This window comes from Diplotaxodon limnothrissa, linkage group LG15 (genome assembly GCF_057381915.1).
Source record: "Diplotaxodon limnothrissa isolate DT_005_m linkage group LG15, D_limnothrissa_male_GT1.1, whole genome shotgun sequence".
NCBI classification, from domain to species: Eukaryota; Metazoa; Chordata; class Actinopteri; order Cichliformes; family Cichlidae; genus Diplotaxodon; species Diplotaxodon limnothrissa.
The window spans coordinates 41,703,802-41,723,133 of NC_140610.1; the positions used below are offsets into that span (position 1 = coordinate 41,703,802).

Consider the following 19,332-nt stretch of genomic DNA (forward strand, 5'->3'; position numbering starts at 1 on the left):
ATATTCACCGACTCCGTCCCTTCCTTACTCCCCATGCTGCTGCCATCCTTGTCCATAGTCTTATTACATCCCGTATTGATTACTGTAATTCCCTCCTATTTGGTCTCCCTAAAAGGTCCCTTCATAAACTCCAACTTCTTCAAAATTCTGCAGCTCGGGTCATAACTTGCACTCCGTTAAGTGCTCATATTACCCCAGTTCTTCAGCAGCTTCACTGGTTGCCCATAGAAGCCAGGATAAATTTTAAAATCTTACTTCTTGCATACAAGTGTATCCATAAATCTGCTCCTTCATATTTGTGTGACCTGCTCCATATCACCACTGTCTCCCGCCCTCTCAGATCATCATCTGCTATTCATCTTACTGTTCCGTCCTCACACCTTATCACTATGGGGAACAGAGCTTTCAGTCGCTCTGCTCCTCGGCTCTGGAACTCTCTTCCTCCTGCACTAAGAAATATTGACTCCCTCTCCGAATTTAAGACACAGCTCAAAACACATCTGTTTAAACTGGCTTATTCGCTTTAATGCTGATTTTATCTGTTGTCACGCTCTGTTTTGTAATTTTAACTTATTTTATGTTTTTTATGACTATTGTTCCTTTTATTAATTGTGTTTTTTGTAAGGTGACCTTGGGTTTCTGAAAGGCGCCCTCAAATAAAATGTATTATTATTATTATTTATTATGAATCAGAGATCATATTTTACTGCTTTAAAGGTCGTAAAGCATGTTTTTTATTGTAAGTAGAGATATATGTGGTATTTCTTTAACTCTTTGAATCTGTTTTTATTGAATTATTTTGCCTGCTGCTGTGTTGATATTTAAATTCTTTTCAGAATTTAAAAATAAAATTAATTAGTGTACATTAATGTAAACAACAGATTTAGCTGTTTGCAGCAGTATACAGTCCTATTAGTGATGGGCTCTGATTAGAGAGAAAGTCAACATGAAAAAAGATTCATTCTTGCAAAATAATTAATTCTGTCTCAATTAATAATTATCACCGGGCACCGCCCCCTCACTCACATGGGTTCTCTGCTGTGATTTCTCACTTGGAAGGAGGAAACAACTCACAGCATTGTTACGATGGTCAGAGAGAAGCAGGGAACACCGAGGATCACCTGAACTTTGACCCTCCTTCATTCACAGTGGAGCAGCAGGAGTCCAGCTCAGACTCCACATGAATCCAGTTAAATTAGAAAGAGTCCAATAATCATCTCACCCTTTGATCAAAACTCTAAAGAGTTCAACCGGGCTGACCATACAATCTGAAATGACCACAGAACTTTAATAAAGTAACAACACGGTTTTTTGATCAGCAACTTGTGTGATTACTGACTTTAGTACAGTTGCAGAAAGTTAGGTAATTACAGTAATGGATTACTTTATACTATTACAGCAGTACTGAATGCACAAACAACTTTTGCATTTGCTAATAACTAAATTTCGCAGGCTTTGTGCTGCGGTGCTTATTCTGGAATTTGAGTCTTCTGATGCACTTGTGTCATTTGCTGACGGCTCAGGGCTGTAATGCATGTGTAAAAATGTCTTTATATTTTTGTCTACAGTGTCTCTGATCCACGCAGACTAATTTTGTTCATTTTGGCCTTATGATTATAGAGATGTGACTGACTCAAATTGTCTGTTTGCTCATGGAAAGAGTGGACTGTTGTGCAAAACCAGATATAAATAAAAGCCTGACATGCTGTTTAAGAAACCTTATCCAGTGAATACAGTTATTTTTATTGCAACACATAAATATTAACTGTCTTTATTTAGACAGTTGTCCTTTTAATTACAGTGACAGCAACTTAGATAAAGCACTGGGTGTATTTGCAGTAGTTGCCTGCATGTCTGCTTTTTAGCTAATTTTTCTACGAGAGTCAGACAGAAACTAGTGAGTCACACTTTCTTCACAGAGATGATGTAGTCTGATTCTGCGCATTAACACAGATTAAAAAAAATCACAAACTAGCATTCCTGATAAAAATGCTCTTTAAAAGTGTCGCCTGGGTTTTGGTGCTGCTGAAGGAGCAGTTTGTCTGCGCTGTGATAACAAAGTCTGTTCTCAGTGGGCGCTTGGAAAATGGTCTCATTTGCATATTGTTCACAAAGAGCTGGAGGCTTCAGGCTGGACGTGGAGGGAAACAGTTTCTGCTCTCAGGGGTTTGTCCCTTCAGCTGAGTTTTGCATAATGAAACAGAAACTGATACTACGAATGTTTATGCTGCTGGTATAAACTGACGTGCGCTCTTGACGGACTCAGTGTCTGCTATGGGAAAAAGTCATTCATGCACACATTTACAGTCATTACAGACTGCTGCCCATTTCAAAGGAGTTTAGAAATTAGACTGTTTCATTGCATCTGAAACCTTCTGCAGAAAGCACCTGTCCTGTCTTATTGATAATGGTCATCTTTTTTTTTATAAATGATTCTTAATAAATACTATTGCTTAATAAATTCCTTCAAAAATATACACTTATGAGCAAATAAACTACAAAGTACAGGAACACTTGCAATTAAACTCAGTCAGCTAGTGAACATAACCATTTAGCTGTAGTCATAACTGCAACTCCAGCTAATGAAACTACAGAAACACCTGCAACTAAAGAGAAACTTCTGCAAACTCAATATTCATCAATTTGCAGTTAAACACACCAACTAGAGCAACTAAACCAGTTGCTCCAATTACAGCAGCTGGACCAACAAGTAAATTAACAACTTGCAACTAAATGCTGCAACTACACCAAACGCTTTACCTACAACAGCGCGGAACGACACACCACAACTATTGCCACTAAGGCAACAACTAAAGCAACTTTGTTCACTGAAAGTTCTCTGAGACAAATGCAAACAAGTGTTCTTGGTTTTTATTTTATTTTATTTTACTTGCTGGTGTGTAATATCCCTTCAGACTCAGAGGTGCATGTTCATTGCATGCACCAGCTTCATTAGACTTTTCCAGACCCTGGTCTGGACCTGCGTGGTTCCAGTCATTCAGAGGGTTAGTGCAGGTCTCCACTCGGAATCCCTCCACTTTGTGGTCTGGAGGAGAAACGCGTTGCCACATGAGGGAGGGAACATTTGGTTTGAGATCAAAGTGTGGTTTGGGTGGGTGGGGTTAGAGTGGCGGTGGGCAAATGGAAGTTACCTCAGCACATGGCCTGTAATTGTGGGCTGGTGGATTCAGAGAAATGAGGCTGCGTGATGGTGTTTGGATGAAGCCACTGATGAGCTCTGGTTGAAGAAAGAGAAAAAACTTTGAGCTGCCCTTTAATTGGAAGTTTCTTTTTGTTAAACGTGAAAACTTTATTTAAAAGAATAAGAACTTTTCAGAGCATTGTGAAGAAACACAGTAAATGCAAGGAGAGGACAGTACGAAAGATTTAACTCAAGCAAGTTGAGCGAAACTCTCCATGTAAAGTCTGTTTTTTGAATGTGATTTGTATGTTATACAGATGAGGGTTGTAGATGGAACAGTTAGGTGATACTAAATAGAAACATAAATGAGTTGATCAAAACAAGCTGTGAACTTTTGCGTTATTCTCTTTTGCAGATGTTTGTTTTCATCTGTGTGGAAAGTGTGGTTGGCTCCTTTGAGGGAGGGTTTTCCTCTCTGCAGCTCAAAATATCTCAACTATAAATAGATTCTCTGGACACCGCCAGTTATTTTTATCCCAACTGAGGCTAAATTTACCGAGCCAGGCGTCGCCCCACCCGTCCCGCCACAGAATAACCCCCAACCCCTCCCTTTTCCTTTCCTTCTCAATTCTCCACTGTGGTCAAACCAGAGAGCTGAGGTCACAGTCTGAGTGAGGCTGAAAGGGAGCTCTGAAAAAGAAATGGGTCAAACAGAAGCGCACATCTAAAAGTGTCTAAACTCAAATCCAAGAAGGCAAAAATGAAGTATTAATAAAAGTAAATGAGCTTGCTGAATGTGTTTTCCCTTCTTCCCCCTATTAAATGCATAAAATGCATTTTACTCTTTGAGTCTGATCAAAGTTCACTTTATTTGAAGTTGCTTATTGTAAATATGCAGTGTTATCTCACACCCTGTGGCATCTTGTTAGTTTTTGGAGCCCAAAGAGATTGAATTTGGACCACAGGATGAAATGCTGAGGACAGTTTGGTTAGGAAGCTGCATTCATAAACTGCATGGGTGCATCACATAGACACATACACCTTCTAACTTGCTACTAGAATTTCACAGTACAAAGCAAGCTATATTATCTGTCACAAAATTGCAAGAAATGTTCAAAAAGGCAATGACATCACACACTCAGTCAAGAGATGCAGTTCAGTGAGCTGAATCACCCGAGGTGAAGCCTAACAGACAGCTCTGGGTACAGCTGGCGCGCTTCTAATGATGCAAAATTCAGTTTGAGCAGGTTAGAGGTAACATTTTGTTTGTTTGTTTTAATTTGATTTGTTTTTTAGAGTTATCCAGGCTGTTATAATATATGAAATTATCCACAGAGACTAATATTGTATTTGTGCAGAATGTAAACATGTTTATGTCTGCTGTAAGGTTAGGCAACTTAACATGGGAGACTGCGGGGATAAGCTTACTTTTGCAGCCTGCCTCAAGTGGCTACTAGAGGACCTGCAGCTTGTGTCTTAGCTTAATTTTGTTGCTACTCAGTCCTAATGCAGCATCCTGTCTTTATTACTTACAACCACAGATGGCAGTAACGCGTTACGCGTTACTTGTAACGCGTTACTGTAATCTGATTACTTTTTTCGAGTAACGAGTAAAGTAAGGGATTACTATTGCAAAAACGCTAATTAGATTACTGTTACTTTCCCGTAGTAACGCTGCGTTACTGCGTTACTAAAACCGTGATTTTTTTGCGAGAATGTCTCACGACAGTGACGTAAGCGAGTGCGACGTTAGAGACAACAGCTGTGTGCAGATCAACAATGGATCACATATCGATTGCGGGAGAGAGTATGAGCGTGCAGCGTTTAAAGCGTGGAAGTACTGACCTTACTTTGAGTTTGATTCCATAAAAAGTGACAAAAACATTAGTGTCCGCTGTGCGTGGGAAGAAAACTTCTTTTTACAGCGAAAAAACCCCTAAACTTCCAAGCAAGCACCGAGTAGCTACGACGTAATGGGAAACTCACAGAGAAACTCGCGGATTCTTCCACTGACTGCGGCACACCTGCACCAGGGTAAACCTCCGCCTACCCCACTCCTGCTTTACAGGTGAAAATAGAGCAACAGGACCGCTGAGTCTTTGACTTTATTTATTTTCTACTGTGTTTTACTTGCATCTATTTGAAAGACTGAGTGCAAACACAAAAATTATTTTATTTTATGTGCTGGAATGTGCAGAAAATAGGTTTAAATGTTAAACTAATTTCTTCCAGTCAGTTACTTTTTTCAAGTAACTTGACCAACACTTCTTACAACTGAGCTGACATACCTGCAGCTCTGCAAGTCTGAGTATCACTATAAAAAGTAACAAAGTCCAGGAAAGGTTACTTTCTGATTAGCTCCTTCTGTCACTTCAGTTTCAAGCAACACTGAAACATTAGTAGCTGTGTAAAGCTGCAGATATATATTCTCTCAGTTCATCCACGGTTGAAATGAATATCTGATCTACATTAATATATTCAGTGGTTTCTGAAAGATCAATATGACCCTGACTTTAAATACCACAAAATACAAATATTTCACTGGAAGTCATCTGTTTTTCAGCTGCATTCATCTGTGTCATGAGTGGGTTGAATGGAATTAAGAGCCAAAAGATAAAGTTGCAACTTACAACTGGAAACTGATAAAAAGTTACAAACAGGAAAGATTTCAGTAAGGGATGATAAAGAAAGTCAACTTCTGGTTTTGCTGCCAGTAAATCCCCCCACAGACACACACGCCCCCTGAACACATGCATGTACGTCTGTTCTTGTGAGAACCCTCCTTTGCATAATGCAAATTCTCATAACTGTTATCCTGATTCTAACCTGAACCTTAAAGATGAATCTTACCTCTTAAACAGCTATATAAAGCTCCTATGGCGACGAGCTACAAGGTCTAAAACACACACCGGTCCTCGTACAGACAGCTGTTAACACACACACACATGCAGGAAGTGGTGTCATTTCTGGTTTGTGTTGTTCAGAACACAGGGTGATGAACTCAGTAGATCACAAACATCCATATAATCATTAACTCACACAATCAGCCCTGAACTTTATTTACAACTACCCAGGAAACAAAATGACACAAGAGTCTGTAACCTGCAGGGGGGGCAGGGGGGTCAACATCTTCTGCCACTTTTTTAAAACCAACACGTCCAACAGCAACAGAGCTGAAAAACAGAAGGCAATGATCTGCAAATCTTAGAAGCCCAGCAGTCATAACAAATGTTCAAATTGAGATGTTTCAGTATTCCACAGGGAAGCTTGTGCACTAGATGTTCTTGAATTTTAGCAACACGGGTTTCCAGCCTTTTGTTGCTCCCATCCACTTTTAAAAAATAAGTGTCAATAAAAAGAAACAGACTGAAGATTTTTCAACTAATCAAGTTAATTTGCAGCAGGTCAATAATATGACAGAAGACCATCTTAGAGAGGTAGTGTTTCTCAGACATAGAGATGGACCGAGGTTCAGCTGCAAATTGAGGAAAAATTTCAGAATAATGTTCATCTGCGTAAAAATTGTGAAGACGAGGGAAAGCGGGTTGTTAAAAAACCTCCTTGTGATTGCTTTGGTCATTAGCCTATTGCCATGCTCGTAGTTTGGATACAGGTGACAGACTTGTCTACAAACATGGAAACAATGGAACTATGAAAAATGTGACACAAACGGAGAGCCTCAAAGTAAAAGTTGCACCTTTTGAACAGTGATAGTGCTGAGGCACAGCTTTTGCTCTGAAGGAGAACCTTCTCCATTTCCAGTTTGCAGTCATACTTTTTCAGTATGTACCATCCTCAGCCAGTAGTTATCAAGTATTTGCAGACAAACATGAAGCATAAAGGCAATCGTGACAACGTGCTAGCAAACATAGATATTGTTAGGAGAGATTTAGTACAGCACCTTCCTTGCAAGCACTTTGACTCAGTAAGAACCAGGAACCTTCAGGCACTACTGCATGTTGGGAAATATACATTTTTCCCCAGCAGATGATGATTGTATCATATTCAATATGGAAGGAAACTCTTATGTGTTTTTATTTTAGTTGAATATGTTTAATTTTAACATTAAAGTCTGTGGGAATTGGTTAATTTTTAAGCTAGCCTCAAGTGGCCATAAGAGGAACTGCAAGTAACAGCACATAAGTGTTGGCTTCATTTGTCATGTCTGAAGGCTGACTTACACCCAGTGGTCAGGTGGGGCCTTTCTGTATAGTCTGCCTAACATAAATCTTAGTTCTGTTTAATGTGAAGCACACTGACTTCACATGTAAATGCAAATCCAACATAAATATCGTTTCCAATTTATAAACAAAGCCCAAATCCCCTTTGAGTCAAATTCATTGAAGGGTCCTGAGTTCAGATCCTGCTTGTGTGTTTGGACGCAGCGTCACAGCACCTCGAGTTCAGGACCTGCAGCACTGCTGAGGTCAGAGGTCTCTCTCTGCTAATCAGCGTCTGCAGCGTCCTGCCACATCAGACTACACGTGTGGCGTGATGACATCACATGGGGGGGGAGTCAGGGGGTGAAAAGTGAAGGTTAGCTGGGAGACAAATACGTTGTTTTTAACAACCTGTTTTCATACAGCACATACGAGAAGTGCCATTGGTTCCTGGTTTGTTTTAGGTGTAACTCATGAAACAATTAAAACAATAAAAAAAAAAAACACAAATGTAATAAAGTAAATTTTGATTTTAATGCAAACAGAAAGCATACATCGATAGAGCAGGAATAGAAAAAGATAAAAGTCAACATCAAACGAAAACATGTGAAGCTACATTCCTGAAATTCCTCAGCGGTTTGAGTGCTGCGAATTCCTGTCTGTGAAATGACAAAATAAAGCCGAAATACCTCAGGGACAACAGATTCAATGATTTGCTTCTCTCTTCATGACAGGCGGCTTCTGACATGCACAAAGGTTGTGACACAGAAACAAAAGTCTGTGTTCAGCATCCAAAAGACAACAAACACGCTGACCCATTTCCAAACCACAGAGCGATAAAGACTTTTCTTTGTGCCGTCATCCTGAGATGTTTTTCATGTGGAGGAAAACAAAGATGAGGAGCAAATGGGTGAAATCACTGATTCACCACTCAAACGCAGGCAGAGCTCTCTGTCACAGTACAGCATGCTTCATCGGCCAAACAGCTGCTGATGAGAGCTGAGTGGAACAATCAACCACAGATGCCTCCTCCCATAGCAGGTCTCACTGGGGATGTTGTGGCTGCTGATCCTAGTGTATTTGAGCTGGTGTAAAGCCCACAAATATGTTCCAAAAGAAGAAAGAGTGACTTTAAGAGCTGAAGCAAGCAAATTCAGTGGACGGGGGTAAGTAGGTGCAACAAAATGAAAAGGTTGCAGAATAAATCCTCACTGATTAGCCAATAACGGTGTAACAGATAAGAAACGTTCTCATCCCAGGTCATCAGTCACTGCTGTTCTGTCAGATAACTGCTGGTTATCATATTATGTTATACTGGACTACATAATAAATCGTCAGCCAGCTGATTGCAGTTTATGTCATACTTGGTAACATTTTTTACACTTACTAAAACAACTTGGTTAGTTTTAGAAAAGAGTTTAAACCTTGTCCATTATTGACCGATGCCACATGACATCTTGTGCATCTGACAGTGTTGACAAAAAGAACAGGCTGCAACATATTATTGAAAAGGCCTGCAGAACATAGAGCTGGTGTCTTTATACTAAATAACGAATTTCAAGGCAGAGATCAAGAAGTCAGTTTGATAACAGACTGTCTGTGCATGCTGGATGGCTATGACAGACATCCAAACCTGGACTTCAGTCAAATTTGCATCCTTTACTATAGTAAAAGGTTAAATTAATAATGTTAAGATGTATTTTTAGTGTTTAATTCAATGTCAGTGAGCCAGTAATTGCAGCTTTTTTGCTGCCTTTCTCTCAGTACTTAGATGCTTGTGTGTTTTGTGATGCTGGAGCGATCTCTATCTCTCATACACTCATCACCCCTCTCCTCCTCTCTCTGACTCATCGCTCTGATGCTCTCCTCTGCTCCTGAACCAACCTTACATGGTCAATGACGTGGTGGCAGGATCTCCCTACGTAACACGCCAACGTGCCATTCAGCACAGCTTCGGCACCTTATCTAATATAGAGACCGCCGCCTGCCCAGCCGTCCAATCAGTGCACTCCATCTGTTTCCAGGGTGACGTGATGTAGAGAGTAGGGAGCTTCCTCACCGTTTGTGAACAGAAATAGCTGCTAGAGTGACACACTGAGCTTCTTTTTAAGTCTTCTAAAAATAACGCCGCTATTCTTGAGCTTTGGTGATCTGATGAGCAGGTCAACGCCACCAACGCCATCAGGAGCGCACATATCAAACGTTGCACAAGGGGGACGTGGGAATGCTGAACGTAAATGGCACAAATAGTACATCAAGCTTTCATAAGAAGCAACAGAATTTTCTAGATTCAAGGTAAAAACAAAAAACAGGGACAACTTCAGTTTTGTGTTTACATTCTTTTGCTTATGATGGCACACTTGCATGAATGAATGGAGAGCATTATATAATCTAGTGTATGTCTGAGACAAGAAGGCAAAGTTTGATCTATAATTGTTTAATCTGTGATCGTCATAACAGGCTGACAGAAATATTGTGTAATGGAAATCAAAACAAACATTTCCTGTTTTATTCTTGTTTCACTTCATTCTGTTCTGCTTGCTGACGTTGGCCCGTTTCCATTGTGTCCTCTTTGACCTGATGTTGTGATGTGTGAGTGAGATGTGGAGTCACACTTGGAGTTGTAAGAGAGTCAAGTATTATATTTACAAAAACCTCACATATGTTACAACACTGGTACAAAAAGAAAATATGCAACACTTTTCAAAACTGTGGACATTTTTAAAGCCATTTCAATGTGTTTATTACTGTAAAATGTCCTGAAATAATCACATATCAATTATTTCAGGACATTTTGCTTGTTTTTAGGGTTTTGCCTTTATGCCTGGTGTTCTGCCAGTCTGACTGCCTCCATGCATATATGCACAGCCTTGGACTGAAAGATTTGGATTCGATATAGTGTCATCAGATAAGCACAGTTGTGGAGGAGTCGGAAGTCTCGACATGTTGATACTGCAGTCAAACTGGATTACTGCACTGAAGGTATTTCATTGTGTCCTTGCTGTGAGGTATTTACACTCCCAGTTTCTTTTACTTAATGCACACACGCACAGGGATATTCTTCTTGGTGTTTGGATCACCACATCACAGTGGAGTTGTTAAGATCAGTGACTCAGCAGACAGGTAGGTGCTTTAACTGCATCTGTCAGCCTCACCTGAATGAAATCACTCCTGTACCACGGTTTTATGAAGGGGGAAACTATCCATGTTTATTTCTGATGTTGATTTGAAGATTTTAACTTGGTAGTCTATGAGGATTGACTCATTTTGACTCTCTCAAATTATATGATTAGAGGGTTGAAATTTATTGGAAGCATAGTTTCAGTAAAAGGTCTGCAAACGAGTGTGAGTGAAAGCTGGACAGCACAGAGCAGATGCTTAACGTCAAGAGAAACTAAAACTTGATACTTGACATTGCACGGCTCAGATTGAAACAAGGATCAGAAATGACACCATCAGAGACGAGGTGTGAAAAAGCTTCGTCACAGCCACTCCATGACAGTGTGAGCAAAACACTGTGTAAATCTGAAAGCACTTATATGCCTCGTGTGTTTTGCCCAATGCAACTTGGCTTCCAGTCAGACAAGCTGACTGTAAACTAGCAGGACAGAGGCAATAACTAAGCTAGCATAGCACAGACGAAACAAAGCCTTTTTAGAAGCAAGTTTTCCCTTTTTGCAACCTCATTCACATGCCTCTCTTGTCTTGGCAGTTATTTTGATACAGCATGTTTAACTATAATTAGTAGTGTTCAGTTCATAATGTCTCTAAAGACAACTGCAAGCAGAGAGGCTAACTGCACTATAACTGTACATGCTGTATTATTACACTGTGTGCGTCAGTACATTTCATACAATTCATTTCGTACAGTGCTATGTACTGCCTTTAGCAACCAGCTGATCATGTCAGGACTAAATTCTTGCCGCACACTGTCTGAGCTGAGCTGCCAATCACCTGAAGAATTTGGGAGTGCTGGCCCAGCAGGGACGGGTCGCTGCCAAAACAATCAAACCTGTGGCGTCAGCAAAGTGGTGGAGTCCCCATCAAATCCATAAGCGGGAGGAGTAACAGCAGGATGTGACATCAGGATGTGACATCATGGGCAGAACTGGCTGCAGGCCCAGCTTTAGTTTACTGCTCCGGTTTCACACAGGCACACAACTGGAAGAACTCGGTGTTCTTTTTCATACACACAATGTCTCGTAGAAAAAGGTTCAGTATGCATAAAGAAGCCAAGAAAACTCCAGGGAAGTAGTAACAGGCTGTTCACATCTATTTTAAATCATGTTTGATGTCGTGAAATATAAATAATGTCAGAAATAAACCACAAATGTTATCAAAGAAGTATCATGTTAGCCCATGAGCTAGAGCCTTGAGTCCAGCGTGTAGTGCATTCAAACATTAATAAAACCCTGCTCCAGACCTCTGATATTTGATAGAGCAACATGGTCTAGGCTTAAAACACAGAGGGTCAGTACTTTCACTGTTTTAGACCCATGCTGTGGAAAAGGTTCTTCTTACTATCAGATCAACTCAATAAGTTCTCCATTCAAAAAAAACCTTCAAAACCCACTCGTGTAGACTGGCTTTTGTATAACATTTTATAACGTCTTGCCGGTGCTTTATACTGGTGACTTCTTTATTTTTTATTGTTTTTGTTTTTCATTGTTCCCCTGGTCAGACTTTATGTAAGTTATTGCTGCAAAGAACAGCATTAATAAAGCTTAAAAAACAAACAAAAAGCCTTATTATTGTCTATATCTTATCTTCTTCTTTTTCAAGCAAGGCAGCCACAAACCCACAGGACAGGAATAACCTACACACCGTCCAAGTATCACCATGGAAACCGAGATGGTGTGAAGATGTCCACCGACATACTCCTCCGTGTTTTCATCCATTTTTATCCTGCAGAGTCACAGACAAGATAAACCATTTATATGCATCATGCAAACAACTTAAAACCTAAGTTGGATTAACTACAGAACGGCACCACATTTCCACATCAAAGGCATTTTTTTGTCTGAAAAGTGGATGCAACAGTTTTCTAAGAAGATTTTCAAGGAAGCATTTTCCCATTGAGCTGCATCAGCTAAATGTAAAATCCAGATTATTTGTAAATGATTGCACTGTTTGCACTGGAACACTGTCAGCATTTTACAGATGTGCTGAGTTTCATTTAACCTCCTAAGACCCGAACTCTTCCACGGCATGCATTTTTTATTTCTCTTTGATATTTGGGCATATTTGGACCCAATGAATGTAAAAGAATGACCAGATTTTTTTTTTACCTGATTTTTGTTTCTAAGAAAAATGAGAGCCACATATGAGGATATTTGTTTAAAATTTCGATAGAACAATAGTAGTATAACATCCTTGTAAGTGGATATCAGGCCCTTGTAGAGCAAAATTCAGTATTTTGGTCTAAATAACCCAAAATGTGATGTCCACATATATGGACGCAGGTCCTAGGAGGTTAATATAGTTGAATCAGTTCTCTGATGACAAGATTGTGATACCAAAGATGTCCTCTGCATGTTTTTTAGACCAGTAGGACACGTTCAGAATAGAGAACTGAACCTTGTGCGAAATTAGTGGAATGTCCTTTAAAGAGTCCCCTTCATGGGGCCAGGAATAGATCATAATTTGAGGTCCACACTGATACTATCCAATAGAGAAAAGGCCACCATGAAAGAGAGATAGGACTACAAAAATTATAAGAATCAAACTGGACCCAGAACCATTTGTCTTTCTACAAATATAGGACCTTAAGCAGAACTTGATAAGTTTCCTGTGGAACTTATGGGGCCAGAATTTGTTGATGGACCCAACACTGCATGCTAGTTTTTCTAGACATTAATTCTAGATTCTGTGACAGAACTGTCCTCCTATGCTTCAGAAATGACACAAGACCCCTTTAAGGTAGTAAAACAAACCCACACTCATACATACACACTTCTTTTAGATGAACCACACAAAAATCGATTATATTTCCATCAAAACTTTATTGACCAAACAGAATAAGTCACAATGTGGTTTCACTTCTCACTTGTGGCAAATCCATCACATCAAGCAGACTCATATTTAATGTATTTAGATACATCAGTGTGTAAAATCACATCATGACAAAAGTTCATGTGCAGCAAACAGGTAAGCAGAACACCTGCCACACCTGCAGCGCAGATAGTCGAGAGCTTTACATGCAGCTCTTCAGTTCGTTCATGTGACCTCCATTTGCGTCACTCAAGTCCTGGTATTTCATCTTCACTTCCCCCTCTGCAGCTCCATGACTGAGACTTCCTGCTCAGTCTGGTCCAGCTTCCACAGCCACTACCAGTACCGACGTTTCACGTGCTCCACGAGGACAAAAAGACCTCCCCCATCGGGCTCGGATTTGGCTCGGTCCGGCACAGCACAACAACTCATACCGCGTTACTTCTGCGCAGGTTTGATTGTTTTCACTCTTTTCTCACCGCTCCCCGGCGGTCTGATTCGGTTTGGCTTGGCCCGGTTCCAGTCAACGATCTTGCAGCTCCAGGCAGGGCACCCACTGATTGCTGCATCGACTCTCCTCACAGAAACTGCCGACGTCTTGCAGGGCTTGGCACTGCAGAGGCTGCACTTGAGGGTTCTGCAAAACACGGTGGGGACGGACGGTTAGATTCTCGGAAACATTTTTTTTAAACTTACAAGAGTATAATATCATGAACTTGTATCATTTCTCGAGTAGCTCAAAGCAAGTTTACACTTACATTGACCAGAATGCAGTGCAGATCCCGGGGTTCATTGCTGTTGCTGTCCTCGGTGTCCTCCTTCAGCAGCTGAGCCAGCCGCCTCATGCCTGACACCCGCAGGATGTTGATGTCGTTGTCGCAGCAGAAAGCCTGCAACAGCGTGAAATGGATCTGCAGCGCTATGTCGTCTTCATCCTCCTCATCAGTTGCGAGGATGCACAGTACAACGCTGTCTGGGTCTCTGCATGCGGGACAGAAGGTGAAAGACCCGGTTAATGTCAGCGTCATTACATATTTCTCATATCAAAAGCTTTGGCGTGGTTAATTAAGGTGAGGAAAATCAAACTTATACTTACACATTCATGAGTTTGGCGGACTCGTAGACTCCAACCGTGAGACAATCCTGCTGCTGAGCAGCGACCAGTAGCTCCTCCAGAGCTTGACTCACCGTCTCCATCCTGCAGAGAAGCGGAGGCGGTTAGAAATGTGCGAACGACACGACTAAACTGTGGCAAACAACTCTAAAGTCTACATATAAGCATGCAGATGCAACCTTTAAAGTACAAGCCGGGATTATAAACTCAACTAGAACGCGATCTGTAATGTCAGATCAAATGTGCCAATGCGTAATTGCGCATCACACACAGCCGAAACTTACTTTTTTTCGGTGCTGTTTGATCCAACGACCTCTTCCAAAGTCATGTTGAAGTCAGTAAAATAATCCACAAGATCCAGGATAAGAAGAAATATCCACAGCGCGGGGATACGGCTGTACTATGAAATTCCTGATACAACGTCCAAACACAGTGGTATTCCAGATCGTGTAAAGGTCCTTTCAGAGTCCGTTAACTGAGTAACAAGTCCGATTACTGCGAGACCGCGAGCAGAAAGAAACTGTGCCTCTCTCAGCCGAAACTCTCTGTTATATTACTGCTTCGCGACCGTAGGCGTGGCCACGCCCAGCCTCTCGTTCGTTCATTGGTTTGCCGCTATGAATACATCCCCCGTTCTCTGCGCCTATTTGCTGAGAGCCAGAAGACGCTGGTGATCCCACGTTGGTGGTTTCGGAGAATCCCCCGCTCTCTCCCTCCTTTTCTTCCTACGCTTCTTTCGCCGCTCTGTCCCTCTCTCTCGGTTTGTTTACCGGCAGCTTTTCTTTATGAGTGGAGGAATTTCCAGATCTCTGTCCCCCCCCCCCCGCTCCCTCGTCCCCACTGGCCGAATAAAAGAAAGCTTCACCGTGGCAATGCTCTCGCATCGTGTTCGTGCACAAACCCCCCAAATACACCTGCACACCCGCGGCGACGCACATGAAATTCAAATATATTTCAAATTATGTTATAAAAGGGAAGCTGGAGCAGCTGACCAGCCCCGTGTGCGAGCACGCGCTGAGCGGACATTGTGTAACGGCGTTGTGCAAGAGCAAGGTTATAAGAAATGGGAAAAGGCGCTGTCTGATAAGCACGAGGCGAAATTCACGAGAATCTCAGATGACACTGATGTTTCTCTTTTATATCACACATATTTTTTATCTTTTTTTTTCTTGCAAACCATTTGAGGCGCTATTGCAGCTGCAGAGCACGTGTTGTTCTGAAGCTTCAGCTCAGCACCACTACCTCCAACAGGATAAAAATAATCCTTCGATATAGGATCAGAGCTGTATCTGCTGAAGCCTGCAACAGCAGCGTGCAGAACGGAAGTGTGTTACAACAACATTCAAAACTGTTATCATAACCTTCATATTTCACATTCATGAAAGCAGGTTCCATTTTTCTGTCACATGCATTTTTAACATCACACGCAGAGCTGTCACACGCCTGATCGGTGGCCCTGTGTGTGATCAGGTCCACTTCACCGAGCCTGATATGAACTCTCTGCCCATTAAAACCAGGTCTCAGACTCCCTCCAGCGGCTCCATAATGCATCTGCTGTCAGCGGCGAAACCCCCAGAGAAGGCATGTTGGAACAGCACCCTGCAACAACCGTTTGGGTCACGCGCAGAGCAAGAGCGAGTCCCGGTCTTTGGAAAATATTGGGAATTCCTAAAGGGGAGGTTTAGTGAAAAACATTTTTAGGGGGTTTGATGTTTTGTTTTGTTTTTCGGGGACTTCCTGGGTCTGAATTTCCACGAAAATAAAATTGAAAACGAAACTATTTGCAGGCTTCACTTTACTATGTGCAGCAATTTATTTGAAATTTATCAAAATCCGCCTGTAATCTGTGCAAACTCTGTGTGCATAGGTAACAGGGCAGCCGCGGCTAAACAGTTTCAAATCCATTTATTAGGAACATCCACAAATATGTAGGATTGTTTAATAAACAATGAAATGTTGTCTATTGTCGCTTACATTGTAAGCACTTAACTGATTTAGCACTTGTCCACTGAAAGGCGCAGAAAATCTGTTGGCGTTGCCGTATGAACAGATTTTTCTGATGTTACTGCGCCACCTGGTGGAAAGATTCACACTTTACGTGTGTAAATAATTGTGTTATGGTTTTGTTATATTTTATAGTGTTTTCTTACAATTTCCAACAGAAATAGATACTAGTTAAATACATTAAATTATTATATTTATTGATATATTTAGATATTCATGGAAGAAAACAATATAAAATGAAAGAAAGCAATACAATAAATATTTATACACATAAACAATATGCCCACTACAATTTTTACTAAGCAAACATTGATGTGTTATTTTATGGATAAGATTAGTTTAAAAATGTAAATTTTTCATAGTCTGTGTATTGTTTTATGCAGATTTTACACTCCAGAATTCCCTCAATAAATAAGCAGTAACTAACAAATTATAGAAATATGGGTTTGATATAAAATCTCTTTTTCTGTTTCATTTCTTTCTGAGCGTCAGTTGAGATCTGGTGACCGTGAAGGCTGTAACATATGATTTGTATGAGGGCTCACCAATAACTTTACAACAGGTATGCACTTTAAAGACGATATTTCTCCATGAGACTGAAATATCCATGAAACAGTGGAACAAATAAATGAAGCAAAGCATAACTTTAATGTTAAATAAAGTGCTAAGGGCAAAGTATTTTCATTCTTTCAAGTACATCATCAGTAATTATACAATACTACGATAAGTGCAAAATCTGCTATAAAGCATCCAAAATTCTCACCTTCCTATGATCTAATTACACTGTACTATTCAGGGTACCAGCTTTATTAGAAAGTATCCAAAGGGGCTCTTCAACTGGTGGGGAGGCTTTTACATCCTTGCAGAAGTTCACTGCTCTCCGGGAGTTCACTCTGCAGGTGGGAGAGAGATATAGGAGAGATGGAGAATGAACTTAACCTGGGTGTCTATTGTCTTGTGTAGTCTGGGAGATGAGTGGATGGGGTGGGTGCGGTTTTCTCTGTGGTGGGGTCGGGTGGGCTGCCCCGGATTCTGTGGAGCTGGGCGGTGCTGCTAGCTGTGGGCCCCGGTCCAGATGGGCCTGGACCCCTTGCCTTGGTGGGTTCCAGAGGGTGGGGGTGCCTACTAGGGTCAGCAGGGGAGCTGGCCCCAGGGAAGGACCATTTGCCCCTCCCTTCTTTCCCTCCACATCCCTGACTTCCTCCCTCTTCCCACTCCACCACACCCACCCACGCGTGCAGGGCCTTGGAGTGCGGGTTTGTCACCAGGGTGCAGGGGAGGCCCCCCCACAACCGTTGCCCGTCGGGGGGGGGGGGGGGGGGCTGGGAGGAGGAGTTGGCCATCCGATTGGGGTCTGAGACGTGGGGCCTCCCTGCTAATGCGGAGTCGGGGGCGATCTGCTTGTCTCCACTCTGGGGAAAAGGGTGACACCTCCTGGGTTAGGGTGCATTTTCCCCCTCTAGGGGCAGGGGTACCTGGATCTGGAGTACATTTGGGGAGTGTGATTGTGTGTACAGTGTCTATTTATGTCTGTCTCCACGTTGGGTGAGTGCTGAGTATTTGCATATGTGTGCATGGGGGGGGGGGGGGGGGGGGGGTGGATGTTCGTATCTGTGTGTGCCTGTTCGTCCGTGTCTATATGTCACGTCGGGTCTTAGACGCCACCTTTCTGGGGACATCTCAGGCCCTCCAAGGTATGGAGGCCTATCTCCCCCCACCACTCTCCCTGCCGGTGGCAGATGCCCTCAGACGTCGGTGCATTGGTGGTTCTTGGTGTCCGGTGCTGGGCGCTCAGGTACGCACCGGCTCACTCCCGGTGGCTGCTTGTCGGGTCCTCGCGCCTGTGGCTCGGTCGGGCCCCTTCGGGGGGTGGGGTGCCCTTGGGCTCTGGGCCTGGGACTCGGTCACTCTGGCACAGCTGGCTGCTGGTGGAGCTCGCAGGCACATCACTGCAGCCCCCTCTGGCTTCTGCTCCACGACTGCTGGGTGACCCCTCGTCTGGGGCTCTCCTCAGCTCTTTCCGGGAGAGTGGCACCGTTGCCCCTTCATTGGTCTTCCTTGGACTCTTGTGCTCTGGGGGTCTCTGGATGTCTGGAGCCTGGATCTCCTCTATACCTGCTTCATGCCCTGGAGGACGGGGCTATGGCCCCCACACCCTCTAGCAGATCGTTACATAAAGAAACCTTTTGAATACAAGCACACTGATCCACACAGGTGTACACACAAACTGTATGGGGGAAAAAGTCCTCAATATGTCTCCTGAGAAAAAAAGGTTTTTATATAATTTTTTTTCTGTAGGATGTTGGATTGTGGCACTGTGTGACGGCCATCTGAGCCTCAGATTATGATCAGTGTCAGAAGAACTGAAATACATTTTGGTGCAAGACCAAATAGGCCTTAAAAAGTCTAAAGAATAGGTCATTAAATTCATCCATCCATTCGCTTCCGCTTATCCTTTTCAGGGTCGCGGGGGTCATTAAATTCAAATAAATAATAATGCTTATACAAGAAATACTTAATGAAATATTTGCAAGAATAATCTCCAAGCTTCTTGAAGGTCATTCAAAGTTATTCTTTGGATTGTGGCTTTTGCTCTGGGGAGGCCAATCCATGACTGAAAGTGTTCCATTGTTTGTTTGTTTTTCTCCTATCCATGTATGCTTTTACTGCATCTGTAGTATGTTTAGGATCATTGCCATAGTGAGAGATGAATTCATTGCCAATTAGATGCTTTCAAGATGGAATTACATGGTGATTCAAACTCTGAATCTGCTTTTGTGTTCGTAATACCATCAGATTTGGACAAAAAAATGTCAAGTTTGCATTCATATGGGAGGGGATAGCTCAGCAGGTAGAGCGTTCACCATATGATTGGAAGGTTGGGTTTCAAATCCAATCGAACCGGAACCCCTGAGCAAGGT

At 42.1% G+C, this 19,332-nt stretch overlaps 1 protein-coding gene across 1 annotated transcript; it reads right to left on the reverse strand.

Moving 5' to 3' along the window:
- Positions 1-13,270: 13,270 nt before the first annotated feature.
- Positions 13,271-14,922, reverse strand: LOC146618045 (growth arrest and DNA damage-inducible protein GADD45 beta-like). Its single transcript, XM_085373589.1, has 4 exons — positions 14,692-14,922; positions 14,390-14,491; positions 14,052-14,274; positions 13,271-13,930 (listed from the first exon to the last, which is right to left on the reverse strand). The coding sequence occupies exons 1-4, from the start codon at positions 14,733-14,735 to the stop codon at positions 13,817-13,819; spliced, it is 483 nt and encodes a 160-aa protein (XP_085229715.1). The 5' UTR covers positions 14,736-14,922; the 3' UTR covers positions 13,271-13,816.
- Between the last annotated feature and the right edge of the window lie 4,410 nt (positions 14,923-19,332).